The sequence below is a fragment of the Necator americanus genome, chromosome V (assembly GCF_031761385.1).
Source record: "Necator americanus strain Aroian chromosome V, whole genome shotgun sequence".
NCBI lineage: Eukaryota > Metazoa > Nematoda > Chromadorea > Rhabditida > Ancylostomatidae > Necator > Necator americanus.
Window position 1 is genome coordinate 24,302,242 of NC_087375.1, and position 19,541 is coordinate 24,321,782.

At 39.7% G+C, this 19,541-nt stretch overlaps 2 protein-coding genes across 3 annotated transcripts in view; one reads left to right on the forward strand and one right to left on the reverse strand.

The window, feature by feature from the left end:
- Positions 1-1,609, forward strand: part of RB195_015031 (uncharacterized protein) — a gene marked incomplete at both ends in the record, with an annotated part of 62,355 nt that extends 60,746 nt beyond the window's left edge. Inside the window, 4 exons of the mRNA XM_064205547.1 lie at positions 185-292; positions 382-578; positions 1,166-1,244; positions 1,370-1,609. Of these exons, the coding sequence (XP_064061428.1) occupies positions 185-292; positions 382-578; positions 1,166-1,244; positions 1,370-1,609 (624 nt within the window). The remainder of the gene's footprint in view (positions 1-184; positions 293-381; positions 579-1,165; positions 1,245-1,369) is intronic.
- A 2,651-nt stretch (positions 1,610-4,260) lies between these two features.
- RB195_015032 (uncharacterized protein) lies at positions 4,261-17,273 on the reverse strand (the record flags this gene model as incomplete). Of its 2 annotated transcripts, XM_064205548.1 has the most annotated exons (11): positions 4,587-4,709; positions 5,285-5,395; positions 6,430-6,542; positions 6,621-6,837; positions 6,929-7,111; positions 7,165-7,283; positions 9,926-10,015; positions 10,068-10,172; positions 12,991-13,095; positions 13,153-13,231; positions 17,160-17,273. In XM_064205548.1, the coding sequence occupies 11 exons, from the start codon at positions 17,271-17,273 to the stop codon at positions 4,587-4,589; spliced, it is 1,359 nt and encodes a 452-aa protein (XP_064061430.1). The 2 variants fall into 2 exon arrangements, with proteins under 2 accessions (XP_064061429.1, XP_064061430.1); XM_064205549.1 differs by lacking the exons at positions 4,587-4,709; positions 5,285-5,395 and adding an exon at positions 4,261-4,395.
- Between the last annotated feature and the right edge of the window lie 2,268 nt (positions 17,274-19,541).

Consider the following 19,541-nt stretch of genomic DNA (forward strand, 5'->3'; position numbering starts at 1 on the left):
CCGATAATTTATTCGTTATCCTTAATTTTTCTTGGGAAAACTGGCCAAGTGGACCTCTTTTAATCCCAACAAATCTTTCTTCTACTGACGAGAAAAAAATTCCATCGTACAAATGAAGTCCGTTTCACCAAAAAAGTTTCAAATCTATGTGATCTGCCTGATCTCTTAAATTTTTGCCTTTCAGACGCGATCTCCGTCCATTCGTCGAATTGAATGCGAAGAAATCGACGAAACATTCAACGAGTTGTTTAAGGAACTCGTATCCTGCGGCAACGCCAGCCCTAAGACTCAGGTAGCACACCTCGATATTAAAATTACTGCACTCCCAATAGTGCAACGTCCTACTTTTTCCTATTACTTCCTATTGTCCCACTTTTTTAGGCTAGGCAAGCTGTCGCCGTCGCACCGAACTCTTCTGAACAGGACTCGTTGCAAGAAGTGATGGCTTACAGAGAACAAGCTGTGTACAAAAATCGTTCGAAATCCTTGACGAGGCTCGACGAATTCTGCGATCCATCGATTGATCTGCTGCTGAACGGAGACGTTGCTGAATCATTTACGCCTTCAGAACTTTATGAGTACGTTATTGTTAGAACATTTAGCCTTTCACAATTGGCACACAATTTCACAATTCATCAGATTATACAAAACACAAAGTAGAATAGCCACAAAGAAGATCCGCGATCTCTTGCTAGGTTTACAGGGTTCTAATAAATCTACATCAGATTCATGTGCAATGGGACCCTTGGGGTGAAAGGCAGACACTAGCTGTGTGCTGTGATGCGCAATCATCTGGGAAAGATTGAAAACTGTGACGCATTCCATGCTGCGTGTTGCAACATAAATCAGAACGTTTTGACCGTTTTAAGCAGAATATGGTTTTCTTCAGTAATTCCAACTAGATTTTATTTTCTTAGATAGTAACCGACAATAAGAATATAATAATTTTAAGCAAATAAATTAATCCATTTAGTTCATTCAAGTCAGCCATAATTGATAAATAAGTGATGCCTTTGACAATGGCGCTCTAGCACTCTTGTTACCGTAATCTTATCGCGCCGGTATAATCCCGGAGCTGATGATGCTAAGACCTGCTTTGCGAATTTTGAAAATTGTCGGGGCTAATGTGTTTTTTTTTTTTGGAAGTCATTCTCAGAAAGTTCAGGCAAGAACGTCACTTCAACAGAGGAGATCAAATGAAGCGTGGAAGAGCGAAGAAGTATCACATGTCCGGGGATTCGGAGGTGAGGATTTTTTGAGATAGTAACAGATTGCAGATGTGGAGCTGTAACAAACACATCTACACTACTATATCAACCTGGGAATTTGAATGTATTTCCCATTGAATACGAAGTACGGTGATTTCCAGATGCTACGTGGTGGTTGTGGTCGTATACCGTTGAGCGATCGAGCGGCAACAATTGCAGAAGTGGATTCACCTCGGGGTGATTTCCCACTCATCGATGACGACGTTGTGTCTCCACGAAAGCTCGCAGCCCGACAGAGAACCCCGTTGACGGTCGAACAAGCAGCGGAGTTGGATGCGTTAATACCCGTAGGTGGGGTTGTTAAAACCCTAATAAGACAGATTGAGAACACTGGTTCCTGAGCATCAGGTTGTCTCTGTTCCTCCACCAATACTCCATATTGTTATCGCTTTCTTCTGTAGATTAGGTATAGGCCGCACTTGTATGTTTCCCCGATTTCTTCTTTTCACCTGCTGGATAGCTGACGACGCCGTCCTGGGCAGAATGCTCGCCGTCGCCGCGCACCCGTTTCTGCGCTCATCGCTACGTGTCTCTCATTCAGTTTGCCTAAGTCAAACGCATATCCTAACCTTGTTTTAACGCTTGTGATCTGTTTTCTTCATTCTTTCTACTCCATGACTGTTTCAGATAGTTTTTTTTCCATGCTTCATGTCTTTTTTTTTGGAATCTCTCTGTCCCCTTTCTTCGTATTCCCTAACTGTTCGTATTTTTGCACGCGTTCATTGCCCTCGGCAAGTTCACTTTCAGTCCGTGTCAGCGATTAGCCAAATTTCATATCCGGGGAATATCTCCGGTGTTATATTTTTATGTGTACAAATATATATTTGGACAATAATGATGGTAATAACAGTGATTGTTGTAAACATTTGCTTGAATTGCAAACGTTCATCTCATTCATATGCGTAATCTTAACGGTGGCTTGTACATGCATTTGTTGTTAAGATTTTATGGTCCACTAAATCATTAGAATTATACCAAGTGTTGATTAAATGAGGAGAAAATATGGTAAAATGGCTACTAAATGGACGAAACTTTGCTCAAAACAATGCTAATTTGAAAAACAGTGATTAATCCTGGAACCACAGAATCGCAGTAGGCATAGCGTGAAATTTCACTTTGGAACTCCCGAATGTTGTCATCAAACAGGATTTTTGAGAACTTGTTTAACCGGGAAGATTTCGAAGGAGCAATGCACGTGGTAGTGACAGACAGGGAGCAAGGTCAAGGGAAGATCGTTTGGGATACCGTTCACACCTGCCCGGCTTTGTGTTTCTGATTAATTTCTCCCGGGCTCTTCCTAGCGACGATTGGTCGGGTGTTGACGTTAACAAGGTGTCTACGCCTCTTCCGAGCGTCATCTCTCAGCTTTTGAGGAGTAGTTTGGGATTGACCTTAATCAATTATTTCCGTTCTTACGAACGAACTCTGAGTTCCAGACCTGATCGTGGGGGTTTGGGTCACCCATTGTTCAATTTCACAAAAGTAGAGGACCTAGCTCGGGAAACGTCCATGATGCTGAGGGAACTGCAAGAGTGGTGATATATTTTTCATGATGAGACGATTACGCCATAATTTTCTTTGTGTTTTGTTCTCAATTCGCGCAGTGTAGGAAGTAATGTCTACGTCCACGTTCAAATATATCAGTGATACAGTTTACGCTCATTTTATCTTCTGCAGTGTAAGGTTTTTATGGTTTTGATATGTTCCGATTTTTTCAACTGTGGGAAGTACTTCGCTTTTCCGGTATCCTTTTATGTTGAAAAGTAATTCGTACCCTTTTTCTTCAAACTTTGAAGTGAATACGGAAATAAGAAGTCCCGACGACATTTCACGTATTGTTTCATAGGGAATATTCTGCTCTAGAAGATAGTTGCATCTTTATTTTTAGTTTCATTTTTTTTTCTTTCTCCAGATTATCAAAACTGTCAGTTGGAGTGTCAATTAGACAAGGCCGAAAATTTTCGACACCATCAATCTTTCCACATTAAATTAAGCTGTTGAAACCCCCTGATGCCGCTCGCATGATTCTTGCGCTCAGAGAAAATCATACGAGTCATAAAACACCTAGATAAGGCCTAGAGATGAAGAAAAAAACCTATTGAATAATTGGTGCAAGAGACTGGGAACAATTGAGACGAGCAGAAACGGTAACGAAGAGGATATTACCAACTTTTCATGTTTAAAAAATGAAGAAAAAAATCCAACTTACGATAATTGTTCCATCTTCTTTAAGGATAGGACATTTAGAGATGGACACCTGGCAGTACTTTGAAGTACTTACCTTCATCCACTGCCCCTACCTCAGCCCTAGCGACAACTAAATGCAAAAATCAAATATTGTCAAACGTGCTCCTTTTTGTCTATTTGTGATAATCCATCTCAAGGATCTAAGTGGAAAAAAGAATCAATAAAAAAATGAAAAACATGAAATCTTTTAGAGCGAAAGACTTTCTTTTAAATGTTTTATTCAAAACATTCTTTATTTGTAAGGTATTTTTATAACTGAAGAAAAAAGACCACGAATCATATTTCAACTCAACAATCACCCTACAGGACCTGATTTCAACTCAGTGGTGGGAACGGTAATAATTTGTGTTTTATCGATTATACAGCAACAAATAAAGATGAAAGATTTATTGCAGCACCAATTAGTTCGGAAAAAATTTCATTGTCCTCTTCGGCACCTTCGTTAAAAATCTGCTGCAAAGAATTAAGAGGTCTCATTCATATCAAATGAATAATTTTCTTGTTTTTTCTTACTTGATACGAATCTCAATAACTGTACAAATGAGTGACTTTGTATTAGAAGTTTGACTCTCCAATGTAATCAGATTGCAGCGCAATGGAACTCACTGATAAGTGCACCATGGAGTGGTATAAAATTAAAAAGAAAAGAATCGCATGAGATAAATGAAATGGAGCACGATATGAAACTTGAAGTTGAAATCAGTCCGGCAAACTATAGGAAAGAACTTCAGATGAGTATTCATTCCTAGGCTTTGTGAGGTACGTCGATATCATGGAATGCAGAGTGAAGATCATGGTGAAGTTTCACTTCTTCGAGAACACCACATAAGACACCAACCGATCTGCATCCACTTATCGAGAGAATCAGTGAAAGAACGAACTGGAAAAAACAAATTTCAACCCCCTTCAAATTCTATGTGGTTTGAAAACGAGACGAAATTGACGGCCATATTTTGTAGTGAATGAGTTATGTATTCCTAGAATTGCCACTGAATGAGTTCTTCCGAATGACTGCGACACGTCCGCCTCACATCATTTTTCTCACACTCTCACCCTTCTGTCCTCCTCCGATCAAAGCAGAGTTGGTAGTATATGACAGGTTAAAGGCGGCGTATCACGATTTTGACCTGGTCCGGAAAGCCTAGAGTTCGGGCTGTGCATTACGGTAGCTACCGTGACTCCGCTCATTTTCCCCTTAAAAAACGATATGGAAGACGGTGCTTTCCCCACGAAATCAGTTGCGTCTCGCCACCCGTATGTCTACGAGCGAGCGATCGACGGTTACTGATACCTACTTGCCAGCCTCTTAAAAAAAAACACTTAAAGGCATCACCCCACGAATCTGAGGTGGTGCAGATTTCAGATGGAGTATTCGTATACAGGATGGGAGACTACGGAGAGGGGGGTGATTCCGTCCATTTCTTCCTAATTGCCGAAAAAAACGGCCCGGAAGATACGGCTTCATTCGTGTTGGCGCACCATTTTGTACAAGAGGTTCGATTGGAGCGCGCCAGTCTTGTGCGGCGCCGCATCTTCCGGGCCGTTTTCTACGGCAATTAGGAAGAAATGGATGGAATCACTCCCCTCTCCATAGTCTCCCATCCCGTATACGAATACTCCACCTGAAATCTGCACCACCTCAGATTCGTGGGGTGATGCCTTTAAATTCTTTGTGCATAGTGTTTGGGACGTTCACAGTTCCTGCGTTTATAGTTCGCAGTTATTAGTGAACCAATGAAAAGGCTGCTGAGGGGATCATATAAACGTACCTCGTAGGGACAAACGCAGTTTCCACGTCGTTTGATACGACGGTTGGGGAACGATGAATCATGCTGGATTCCGCAAATCAAAGCCCAAACTCTAGGCTTTCGCTGTGGTTTCTGCACCGTGTCAAAATCGTGATACGTTGCTTCAAAAGTAAATCAAGGTATTAGCAACCATTTTCAAATTAGCTTAAGTTAAGGAGCAGAGTTTTTGATTTTAGATTCCCCTGATTTCCCAGCTGTGCATATTTTCTTGGGACGCAGTTGCAGTTCTCACGCTCATAGTTCGCAATTATCAGGAAATCTGTGGCATACCTCTTGAAATCCGAAAAGGGAGTAGATCGAGAGCAACAAACCGAGCAATTAGCCCAACAAAGCGAGCGCTTTTACTACCGTACGAAAGGCCCCAGTTCACCCTCTTTCACCTCATAATCTGTACACATGTAAAGAGTTGCCCTGTCATGTATGTGCATCAATTTGATACCGTTGATCTGTGCAATTCTTGGATTTAGTGGGGCATTTCCCGTTTTCCTTTCGACATTGGAAGATAAGTACACGACCGTAAACCATTAATGTTTCCGAGCGATTCAAAGAAATAACCACCCCGATTTAGTATCGAGACTGAGATTTTTTCCAGTTTCTCCTATTACTTTTCGCAAATTTTCCCTTTGATTAAGCTCCGAACAACGTCTTGAACCTGATCGTGAGAAAGTGATCGAATCAAGGGAGAGGAACAAATGCGCACCGCAAATTACACTTCACAATCTCTTTTCTTGGAAGGAATCTCAACCATCTTTATGGACAACTAATTTGAAAATATGAGTTTTCTGTACGCTGCTCGCTTCTAAGAATTTCTAATCAAAAACCAGTCAACTTAGCACTTACACTGCAGCACTTTGTTAGCTGCCATTTTCAGTTCAAGTATGTCAGAAACAGCAGCGATTACTATCAAAAAATGATAAGGAACTTCAACATTGAATACTTTGAGCTGCTTTCAACTTTTAGAACAGAAACGAAAGGAACTAACACCGATACTTCCAACAAATACCAAAACATGCACAAAGTCTAATTAGAAGAACCGTCTTGAAGAAAAAATTCCACATATTCTTGGAGAACCTGACTGCAAAATGTGAAAAGAAATTACGTCGTACCTGAATAAGCACAATCAAGCTCAAACCCAAGTCTAACTCTAGCGGTTCACTTGGATTAATCCAAACCGATGGCGTTGCCTCCGAGAATGCCCAAGGTATGGTCGGAAAAATCCCTAAACATGTCGTAACTAAATTGAAGTAATCATTGAATGGAAGCAATAAAAAAAAGAAAATATCTATTTCTGCCGAACCCAGTCCAAACGGTGGAACAGCCAGGATTGTGCTGATTGTTGTGAGACCGAAAGAGAAAGTTGCAGCCGCATAGCTTCGTTGTCGTACGGAATAAATCCCAGAAAGTCCGGCAATCATAACAACAAGAGCGTAGACGAGTTCGACACCAATAGCCCATTTCGCTCCTTGTAACATACGGCCCACACCAAGGCCAAAAATGGCCAACGAACACAATACCTTAAGATATGCTTTAGTGTTTTAAGAAAATATTAGAATTAGTCAATATTATTATATAATCATAATAGCATAGTAGGGTTTATTCACTCACTTGCATACTGCATATTAAGCTAAGCGTATTCCAACTGACAATTTCTGTCGGTTTTTTTGGCGAAGGAGCACCCATGGCGACAGTTGCGGCGGGCAAGCCCGTAGGCGGGCGAATGAAGTCAGACGCCATCCCAGGCGCTAAGCCGGGCACAAGTGTGGCCACAGAAGGAGGACGAGAGACCACCTGGGGCAAAGAAGTTCTGCCTGAAGGGAAAAAATCCACAGGAGAAGGGATACCTTTGGTATTGTGGGTCCATAAAATGCATGAAGATTGGAATGCATCTCACTGAGCGTCTCCGCGTCAACCTCTTCAGGTCGCGGAAGTGTACAGTATGACTGATATCGCGATCCAACGCCTGAACGGTCTCGAAATGAAAAGAAGCAGTCTATTCCGGTGTTTAACGTCACTTAAAATGAGGAAAATGTCGCATATTCCCCCTTTCAATTCGGAAGCAACCTAAAAAGAACGATTCCGATACTATATCTCGCACAGAAATGTTTTCCAGACAAAATTCTAAATCACTTTCGATATTACGATATGAAAAACACCGAAATATCCTACTTACAAAACCGCTGCAGAAATATTGAGTGGAGGCCTTTTTCTCAAAAGAAAAATAGTCCCACAATTTTTTTTTTTGAGAGAAGCGAAGTTATTATTGATTGACCAACCATAGAAATCTCAGAAACGACTGACGACATCAGAAAATGTGAAATAATCATTGCAAAAATGAAGTGAAGGCAAAGACAGGTAGGTCTTTTTCTTTTTCGCTTTGTTGTTTTAGCTAAACTGTATTTATAGATTCAAAGAAAGACCATTTCCACCTCAAACTGGTTCCTTGCAGATGTGCTGCAATTATTCACAATATAAAGAGAGAACTCAGAAGGGATAAACTGTCAGTCGAGTCCACTTCAAAGTATTGCCGTAAGGTTCCATTTTGGTGTGTTTCATTTTGTTTTCCTGGTCTTAAGAGTTTTTAGAAAGGAGATTTTTGTCCAATTTATTGATTTATTGCTGCTGCTTCCCTTTTTTCACAATGTTGCTCTAACCAAATCGTTCAATGGAAGATAGATACTGCTGAAATAAAGCCTTATTCGTATCTTTGTTTAGCGATTTATCCAGAATTCCTCGTTTGCGGACAGACCGTCTCTTTTCCATTTTTTTTTTGTACCTTTTTCATCTCCTAAGTTTTCTTTTTGTTGAAGTAGAGAAATTTTTCAGCGGCTATCAACTACTCTTATTTGAGAATAGTCCCAACTCATTTTTTCAATTTTTACCTAAAGCATCCCCCCATAGATTACTACAGCCCTTTTTGCTAGAATGAAAATTTGAAATTGATAGAAAATTTGACTGAAAGGGTATCTTATTGTTGATTGTCCAGATTTCGGACGCACTGTAAGAACGTTCAAAGAATACGATGAAAAACTACTAAATAGGAGAAACCTTATATGCAAGGAGAAGGCGATCGTACAGTAGAGATCTGCGTAGTTTTTACTCAACAGATAAATGTAGAATAAAACTTTTATAAGATGATGGTTCTTTTACAGTTAAGCAAAAAAGGGGAAGAATAGAGAAAAGTGAAGAAAAGGTTGGAAAAATGAAAACGGAGTTTAAAGCGACTCTGGGAACATCATTGACACTACGACCTGTGCTCTTTCAACATTTCAACAATGCGACAAAAAAATCTAGTTTCGCGGATAAGAAGAAGAAAAGGCAACACTTGGAAATTGTTGAGAACTCCCTCCGAACGGGATGTCGCGCATATAATGACGAACTCACTTTGGGAAACAAACGACGAAGGACGAAAACATTTTGATACATTCACACACAATGGGCTCAACTTCCACAACTACTCGCTAATGTTGGAAGCACGGACCGTTTCAGAATGCTTTCAGCTAAACCCTAACCTTTTTTCTTGAACATATCTTCAACTTTTCATCACAGAGAAGTCAAACAGAAAAGGTAGACTGGAATACTCCACTAAAAACACACACCATTAACTTTTGTTTTTTTAGATATTAACCTTTAAAGTACATAAATCCTTGTGATTTCAAGCCGCAAGCATCCAGGATTTCTAAGCCACTAATAGCCTTTGCTTAAGAAACATTGTAAAAAGTAAGCACATTAGTTAGGTTACAAAGAGGGATCCAAACTGGAGTGGCACTAGAAGCGCTAGATTTTTAACCCATTCCTGTACCGATTCTAAGATATGCTTCAGCCAGGATCAATACATCGCGAACCATATCCCCGAAAGACTTACGTTCCATGCAATCATGGAAAAAAATTTAAAAAGTTGTTTGCCACCCCAAAGGAATCCAGAAAAAAAACAAAAATGAATATTTCTTGAAGCAGATACTTTGAAAAGAGTCCGAAGTGAGAAGAAGAAACTCGTTCACTCAACAGAAGAACCAGAGTCCAAGCATATTTTTTCAAGGAGAGATTTCTTCATTGAAATGAGTAAGTAATTGAGCTATGCTAGAGGAGACTTCACAGAAGCGAATATCACTATGGGATCTAAGGGATAATCTATGGGAGAACTATGGGAGAAAAGTAATAAATAGTACACATAACTGATTTTAAAAATATTGCGAGGCTCAGCAAGTAGCCGTTCTGTCGCATTTATAGAACGCGTGGATACTGCTGTAAACGGAGACGATCAAATCTTCCCCTTAGAAAAAGAAACTATTGCGATTTGTCTTTTCAAATGTGATCAACAAGAATTGGAGATTTGAATCGTCTGAGACATTAGTGGGCGTTTTGCTGTAATCTTGAAAACCGCTAAATTTAAGATGTGCTTCAAAACAACGACGGGGGAACGTATCAAAAAAAAGACAAAGAGAAAACAAGTCAGACAAACCCCACGAACTTAGCATTCGATTCACGCTAGTTCACTATTTTCCTCAAAATTCCAAGGATTTGTTAACTGTGACGTTATCACTTACTTACGTAGTTTACGTAGTGTCCGCGATATCTACGAAGAAAACTGCGGATTAAACTCACATTGTGCAATGCCGGTGTCACTTTGTCTACTGGGAGGACGTATCTGTTGACCCATCGCAGAAACAGAACGAAAACCTGCTTGAGGTGGCACTGAAACTGATAGTAAAAGAATAGAAAAAATGTAAGATTATGAAGCACTTGCATCGACCCCATGTAAGTTTCTGTTCTCTCGACATTGGTATGGCACTTTCCGGTCGAATGAGTGTATTGTGAGTTGCTTTCGGAGTTGAATGGTATTGAGGTAGTTCTGGAAAAAACCAGGTACAATGAGAAAAAATGAAAATGGTACAAAAGTGTTAATAATGTGCGGCCTCAGTGGAGTTGTGAACCGTATAACTTCCTTTTAAAAACGTAGAAATCAAAGATTTTTCCATTAGTGTTGGAGCTCCCAAGAAATTTTGAAGAATGTGACCGGAGAAGAATCCCGCAGTTAGTCAGTGTGCACAGCAAAAACATAAATTGGAGAAGGAAGATTGAAACTCAGATCCCCATCTTACCGCTGCTTAATAGAGGGAGGCAATGAACGCATGGAAGTTTATGGTCCGAGAAGTTTGAAACCATAAATGTCTTCTCCATGGCCGACTTCAATTGCGATATCGACAAATGTTTCGCGGAAAAAAAAGTAAAACTTCTGCGAATGGGAGAGGTTCCGAAGAGGACAGGTAAAAGTTTGCACAGATTACCAGCACTGCTTTCCAGAATATTTTACTTATTAATTTTCCCTAATCTCACCGTGTTATGAAAAACACTGCTGGAAAGATTTATTCATCCGTTAGTGACGTTTATCACCACTCCTATTGTAGACTGCTATTCTGGAAGAAAAGCACCTGCACTACAACAGTCGGAAAAAAATCGGAAGAAAAATCCTTGGTCAGAAAACGAAAAAAAAACCGGATTTTCACGTTTTTTCTCCTTAACTTAGTTCATTTTCCTCTGTATTATTACACGTTGACATCAATCGACTTGTGATGACGGAATTTATCTAGATAGCTTACCCGGAATCTTCAAAAACCTTTACAAAACTTGTTGCATATTTTCTAATTTGCCACCGGCTACAAATTAGGGGACCAGTCTTTAAGATAATTGTGCCTCAGAACAAATAGCTTTTAGTCCAAATGAAATGCAAGAAAAATGAGGTTAAGGTGAAATATTCGTAAATTAGACGGGCACTTTCACGGACATTTTGGTCCCATAGGTATTGCAGAAAGTTTTGAAAATTTCAGAAATTGGTTAAGTGGCACATTTCAAGCTGATTAAAAGACTCTTACCCAGCTAGAAAAGACAGCGCGAGAAATTATCGGAGAATTTTTGATTTTCGACAACACTTTTGTTTCATGGGAAAAAAATTTCCGCGGTTACTGTACAACAGAGCACTATAGCATCAAATAAGAAATTTTTAACACTACGTCTCTGTTTTTCTGGGGAACATCTTTGTTTTAAATTTTGAAAATTGTCTGATCCTACGACTTTTGAGAACTGTTATCTCACATCTATACAATCCCATATTTCATTGTACATGTCATCTCACATTTTAAGATAAGAAAATGGCAAACACTTTTTACTGTCAAAAGCTTCAGTAATTTTATCTAGAGCTTAAAAATTTGAGCAGAACGGCTCGCAACAGTTGGGACTTGTAATATTTCAAAAAACAACAAATGAATGGGATGTTAATTTCCTTCTTGGAAAACATTGGCTCTCTTTTACTTCAACAATGGGTTTCTGTTTTGAGAACGGCTTACTTTCCAGCGGTCAAATGCGGTCAAACTTCATTTGCGAGGGCGGACTGGATCAAAAATAAACATGCAAGTTTGTGCTTTCTTGGTGCCATTCTTCCATAAAAGTACCTACCTAATCGATGGTTTCGTGTCTCCGTCTCTTCCGAGAACCAACGAGAAATTTCACTTGATTTTATGTTCTCACACGGTGAAAGTTTCCTTATCATATGTTGCTGCACAGAAAGTTACATTCTGAGAGCTTATTTTATTAGTGAGACGAAAACGTCTACGAGCAGACCGGACGTCTAACCTCATTTCTAACATGTCTCCGCAACCCACACATACCAGACCTTTGTCTCCTCTGCTGTTTTTTTTTCCGATAGTTAAAAGCAGCATAGCACGGATACCTTGTGGTGATGGAATCCACGGGAAAAGCTAGAGATGAGGTTGTAGATCGCGGGATCCAAAGTAGTTACGCTCATCATTCCTTTAATCGACGTGAAAAACTGTATTCTTACCGACGATTTCAGTTCTAACGCGCCGCATCCGTCTGCGCAGCGGTCGAAAACCAGGGAGTTCACGTCGACATCCCCTTCAAGTGAAACCAGTGAATAGATTGAATAGATTGCTGAGGGGACTAGAACGTATACATAGAGGACGTTCCTTGTAGGAACTAAAGCGGTTCTCACGCCGTTTTTTTAGGAAGATTAGATAGAAATGGGAGGAACCCCCTCGGATCCCGCATTGTTCAACTCCATCTCCAGCTTTTCCCGCGGATTTTCACTCACCACGTCGTCGTGGTAAGTTCCTTTTCATAGGTGTAAGGGCATGAACCCCCTCATGTCACTACAGCGATAGACTAATTGAAACGGAAGCAGCGTGTACAGTGAACAATCTGAAGCCAGCTTCCTTGAACAAAGATAGAAGGAAAATTGCGGAAGAATTGATGTTAGACGAAGGAACAGTATCCTGGATTGATTAAATCGCTCTGTATACTACCTATCTTCACTGTCCGACTAGAAAATTCTAGCTAATTCTATCAGTTCTCTCCCGGACCGAGCTACAAAATGCACAAAAGTAATTTTTAACTATTTATATAAGCGATCCCACTAGTTTCCACAAGATAACTCTGTGTCATTTCAGTTTTATATAGATTTTTGATGTTCCAAATGAATATACAGAAGAAATTTGTACTTCTATGTATTTGAAACAAGAAAGAGGAAAACGTGGTTTCCCTTTTTTTATCCTTGTTCTGTAAGGAACAATCAAGAACGATCAAGAAGATGAAAAGGACATTCGCGAGAGAAAATTTGATTTGCAAATGATGAAAAATGTGACGTCTTATCTTACCGTGTACTTGAAAGCCATTTCGCGTAGGAGGCTGATTAGGGTACACGAACGGATTCGATTTACCTGTTGGGCGCAAGGTCCCACTCTGTGAACTCTGCTCGGAAACTGCAAAGAAGAAACTTCTATGAGAACGCTTAAATTTCCATAGAGATCTTCACATACTTGGAGCTAGCGGAGTTGTTGCTCTGCTGAGAGAATTTGTTTTGAATGGTGTGAATCCGTAAATCGGTTGTGTGGTGCCCTAAAAGATACCAACACAATTCAATGAGAGGAAGTAAGTAGATCTCAATGGTAATCTAACACATTAATGTTATGTTGACTCCTGTAAATTCTTGCCTGCAAATTCTGCTGCAACACTACAATATTTTATACACTTCCTAGGGGGGGGGGGAGGGTTGCTTCCCGTTAGCGGAAAAATTTGCAGTAAAAAATATCTAGCTTGCGAATTTGCGGTCCGCGATTTTTGTTCGCGTCGTGCCAGAGAAGTGAAAGCAACTCTGGACCGCAATTGCTCGAAAACGATCCGTTCATACCTATAGTGTATTCTGGAAAGTCTTTACTATCGCTTCCGCTTCCTAACACATGCACATTTCTGACTGTGAATCCACGTCAATGACTTAGTCGGAAATAAAACTCAGGACATACACTTATCCGAGGTGACTCAGCACAGCAGTGAATTCAGAGCCACGAAAGAAAGATCAATTCGCATTTTACTAGAGAATGAGGTTAAAGCTAGGATGGGACAGTTTTTTATGTCTTTTCCTCCTTCCGCGCTCCTTTTTTCCTGTTTTTTTTTTCGCTCTTTCATTCGTTGGTATTTTTTGAGGCACTATGGTTAAGCGGATAAACATGCCAAGATCGAGTAGCGCAGAAGTTTCCTCCTTTGAATCTTCTCATAATGACTGGTAAAATCTTACTGCACAGCGAGAATTTACAGCAACGGATGACTCGTAAGGATCAATTTCTGTTTGTCTCTTATATCCGACGACCTGGCCAGAGAGATATCGGTAAATTGGGTACAATGCGGCCTCGAGGACCATAAAACAGTTGCTGAAGTACCCTTCCCCCCCTCCCCCCCAAAAAAAAAATCTTAGGAAGTAGTTAATTTCCAATAGAATGTACGGTCGCTTGTGCCTTACTCAAAAACGCGTAGTTTGCCCATTCTGCAAGGAAGGCGACTGCATGGTCTCCAGATATAGTTTGTTTAGTTTTGTCCCAAACATCTGGGGAAAAATACAACGGCGAAACAGGACGACCACTTCGTGTCCGCACTTAAGAACATCTAAATGCTATGAGACGCTCCAACGCGGCTGCTCTCCTCGTAGCTCATTACAGACAATGTCATTAAAAAAAGCTCCTTTCTGTATAGTTACCACGATCCTATCGTGTTATCCGACACTGTGACTCGCAGAGGTTGATAGACAACTTGAATAAAGATTAAATTTTACAAAAATGAAAAGTAAAGATGAGCCGTGGCAAACGATCAGAGCTTCGCGGATTTTTATCTACAACGTCACATGCGGCCAGCATCCTAGTTATTCTTAGTGGGGCTATTCTGTCACAGAGTGGTCCGCCTCCGCCTGGGACTCGCCGACGCGTTCACTTCAATTCAGAATTGTTTGAAGTTTAGCCTGTAGGATGACATGAGGTGGGCTCGACGGTCTATCGAGTCTGTGCTTTTATCCATCCAAACTGGTCAGGTACCACTTTATCGACTTCGTAGAGGTGAAACGCTTGGCTGGCCACAGTGAGGTCCGATCCATCAACTGTGCACTCGCGGCGGAAATTCTTGCGAAAATTCAACTGGACGTTCCACTGCGAAACTTCAAAAATCAACTCAACTACACCGGCACCTTTGTTTTTAAGGAACGGAAATACAACCAATGGAGGTCAATCATGCGGGGAGAATAGTTTCTGAAAGAATCGAATCCAGGTAACTACGAAATGCAGCATTAGGTTTCATCCACTAGCACGAAGGCACTAGTAGTGAACTTTTTTTTGGTTTATATTCGTCGACGTAAATAAGAACTTTCAATTCACCTAAAGTAAACTACTCTTTGCATTTCTCTGTTCATAAGATTCCTTGAAGTTTTACAACAGCGGGCCAGCGGGCTGGGGATCAAACGTGAAAGCAAAAGGGAAAAAAGCATTGACACACTGCTTCTCAGCCAATGCTGTACATTAAGTTTTTCTTGCTGTGACCTCTGTGAGCAGGAAGAAAGTCCGATCAGCATCATCGAACACCCTATGTCCCTAAAGTGTGATTCCAGAAGTATTCTGCTTCATGCACTTTCAAGGGAGAATTCGGAGTTCTTATCTACTTTGACGGTTACGTTTGCCAAGAAAAGCGGGAACTAGATAAGAAAAATATTTCCGTTTTCTGTGCAGCAAAAACTGTTAACAATTGGAGTCGACAAGATGCAAAACGACCTGTTAAATGACCAAAATGAACGGATAAAGAGGACCTCTTACTCATTATTTTCTGCGAATTTCTCCACAGAAAATAAGTAAAAAAAACGAAAAGGAAGCTCAGGCTTCCTTTTATTTTTCAACTTCAGAAAAATCACTGAACAATCCTTGTACACAAAAGTGACATGCAGAAATCCGACAGGTGCCCACTCAAGAAATCGAAAGTTGACCGTAGGAGAAGTGATAGAGGTGACCAGGATCCGGCGGAAGATTCGATAGTAAACGTGTGTGTAGGTATAACCATGGTACGAGCTACATGTTACAAAATGTTACAAAAATTTCACAGGGGTTTTTGACGTTCTAAAATGACTGCGCAAAGTCTTCGGGTTTAATCGAGATCCTTTCCCTTATACTGGCAGTTTGGTGAAAAGCGATTGCTCATTATACTGTCAGCGAATACTCGCTGAATAGCGAACCGGTTATGGCGAGAATACGCCAGCAGTCAGAATACGAGTTATGTATGGGTATAAATGCAGATCGCGTAAATTTCTGTTAGTAATGTGCATTTCGGTGATTTATTACAGAATCGTCAATCAAAAAATAATAAAATTCACAAAAGAATTTATAGATAATGCTATTTTCTAAAGATCAAATGCGTACAAAGTGCTGAAAGGTTATTGCTGTTTCTAGGCTCTCTTAGAAATAAAAACTTTGCTAATAATTACTACACGAATTCTCTTTTTAATGATGATGAGACAATGTTTAAGTGAGTCCTCAAAGGTCACTCCACCGAACCCTTCCACTCCCGCTCGATCACTTAAAAAAAGCTTCTATTCTGCTCATGAAAAAACACGAAAAAAAGGCAGTGGTGATTTTCTCAAACAGAACAAATAAATTTCGAGAATACTTGGAACAGCTGCAACAAACTTTTGGACTAGTGCAAAATTGGCTACTTATCTTTAAAAATTCGATAATCAGTGTAAGTAGTACGAATATGAAAGTGGTATAAATTTAAAAAATTGAATTCTCGCATAAGCTTTCGGATTCTCTAAGATGAATACGCAAGGGATGCGACTTTGATCTTTCCTGTCGTTGAGAATATGGTGAAAGGCAATTCCTTATTATAAAGAGAAACGAGAGATTGCACTTAATTTATCTGTACGGTCACGCTAGATTCTATCAGTGTGGATTCTCCTATAATTAACTGTGTAATCATCATCTTGCTGTGGTTTTTAGCTCAAGACTCTAACAACACCAACAGAGCAATGAGACGACAGAAAAAGTTTAAGTGCAAGAGGCTGACTTTACTTGAATCATAGCAAATCCTTTCTTTTCGCTTTAAGTAGAGTAGAGAACAAAGATTATTAATGTCACTTTATTTTGTCTAACTTTTCGAAGTAGTCGCCTTCTTCTGAATCTGAAATTTCAGAAACTACAGAAGTTTTTTTTTTATTTGAGAAATTTAATGGGGAGCGAGTAAGGCGCTGAAAAACTCGTGGAGAGAATTTTTACAGTCATCAATCTTTCGTCGCATTTTGCATAGCGAAACTTTTTTTTTGTTCCCCACAGTGCACGCGGGAATATTCACGAATTCCACTAACTACTTCTGGAGCATTTTTACACTTATTTTCTCTTCTAAGCGAAAGGCACTAAGGCAGCAAATATGTACCACACCATCCTGTCACTATTTATGTTTTCTCAGTTGGTATTTTTAATTTTAAAAAAGTGGCAACATATTCAAATCACATGTTCTTTCAAACCTCTTTTCTTTCCTTTCGCCATTCCTGTCCTCCGTCTTTATACTTTTTGGGCTGAAATTGTTTGCTAGCTCCCTCCCCTTTGCCATTCGGCCAGTGACCGTCAGGTTCACCCATTCTAGAAAATGTAAGTTGATCATCTTTCTGCAGACTCAAATGCAAAAAGCTGTGTGGTCTGGAAAGAACGCTTTTTATTGCACTGGAATACTTTCGTTATGATTTATAAATGTTTCTGTGGTCAGTATGGATGAGTGAGACAAAATTTTGTTCTTTTGGCTAACTCTCCCAATCTACAGCCCCATCTCTGGCTTTTTCTGTGGATTCCCTTACCACGCCAGATTCGTAGCATGTTGCCTTTAAGATCGACAATCTTAGCAAAATCACGGCCAGAATCTTCTTTCTCTTTAGCGTGATATAGATTTTCCTTAATGTAATACAAACTTAAATCTTGAGAAAGAATTTGCAGAAGAATTTGAAGTATTATAATTTACAACTATTAATAGTCCTCTGCTCATTTTGTTGAAAATTAATGCAGCCGACGTCCTCTATGTACAGACTATTTTCAACGAAGAAGAAAACGAAACAGGAGGTCGGCAAGGCAGATAGTAAGGATAAAGCGCAAGCCCATCTTTTTTATTCAACGTGAAACAAGAATGATGGAATGATTCGTGATCCCTGGAATGTCCGAAAGAGAATATCGTACGACAGAAAGGAATGAGACGAGTGATAAGACACGGTCAGTAATTTATCGTGTAAATAGCAGTGATACATCAGGAACACATTAAAGAGCCTGGGAAAAATGCGATTGAATTCCAGTGAATGTTAATTAGCTTAATAAAAAGTTTTAACGAGGCGGCAAGAAGTTTTCCGAGTGGAGTAAGTGCAAAAGATTCAGATATTCAATGGAACTTTTTATCACAAATCAATAGCAGAGAATCATCGGGCACATCTGCCATTTAACCTTCATAGTGAAGGATCGGCATTGACAGCAAACGAACAGGCCATCGATGTACGGAAAAACTGCAGAAGAACAAACAAATTAAGCACATTTCCTTGACCTTCCCCTGGGTTGGCAATTTTTCTGGTCATCGAAGTCCAACGCAGCACGGACCGAAAGGAATTTCAAATTTGCTAATCCTCTAACTATCATAATAATGTCCTGCAACGAATCCTGCAACAGCAATGTCGGACAGGTGAAGATTTAATTTTTGTGCTGTTTTCTTCTGTTAGAGCGGTTGTTACGCACTCCTTTTAAATTCTGAGGTTCAAATGTTTTATTTAACCTTGAGAGTTGAAAATTTGTTTGGATATGTTCATAGCTGTTCAGAGAAGCTTTGGATCCTTATGGAAACTGTTTGGACTTATTGTACATAATGTAGAGAGATATGTAAATATTTATCTTGTGAAAGGAGAGTAAATCTGCAAAATTCTCGCTGAATAATCCTGAACTCATTTCGAATAGATTTATGCGGATGAAATATTCGTCTTGCTTTCAATTTCTCAGTACGATCACACACTTATCTGGAAAACCGAACAATCTCCGCCGAAATAGGTGGATTAGAATATAAATGAGGGACTTATCCGAAATTGGAGTCAAATAAAGACTAAACGGCTACATCTGCTACATTTTCATAGTTTTCTTTTGAACGAGAACAACCAAAAATGTTCATTTCTTGAATAAGAAGTGATTTGCAATAGTGCCTCCTAAATTTTCGCTGTTCTCCGTCTATCTGCTTTTTTTTGTTGTTTATTCAAGGATACATATGTGATCCGTTTTCTTCCAATTAAAAATCGGTCAGAGACGACATTCTCGATACAATCGCCCAAAATGTTGCGCCGGAGAAATGAGTTGGATATAAATGATGGTATGAATCTAGTGGCGTTTAGGTCTTCGGAAAAGTTTCGAACAGCGCTTATGCGCCTTGTTTTAGTACTACAAGGATTTCTCAATGGATTGCTTAAGTTCTACACTGAGACAAAAAAAAAACGCCTAATCTGCTAGACTACTATTCCGTACTGATCTCCTTTACCTGAGTTAAGTTGCTCGAAAATGTTTACAGAATGCTACTCAACTTTGACAAAAAGTATCGCAGCTAAAAAAAAAGCTAAAAATGAAAGACATTTACTTCTCTTGTTTCCTATGGCATTGATCAATGTCATTATGTATGCTAAAATACAGCAAGAAAGGTTTTCATGATGAAATGTAAAATACAGCAAGAAGTGGCGAATTTCAGAGTATGTTTACAAAAAACATAGAAAAGAGTTTTCTGGCATGTTTCTGCAAAATAAGAATAGAAAAATCGTTGAATGAGAACAGTGAAACATGTGAAGGAGTGTATAAGTTCATGTATGTTATGGTGATCGCGGATGTAATACGCGAATTGG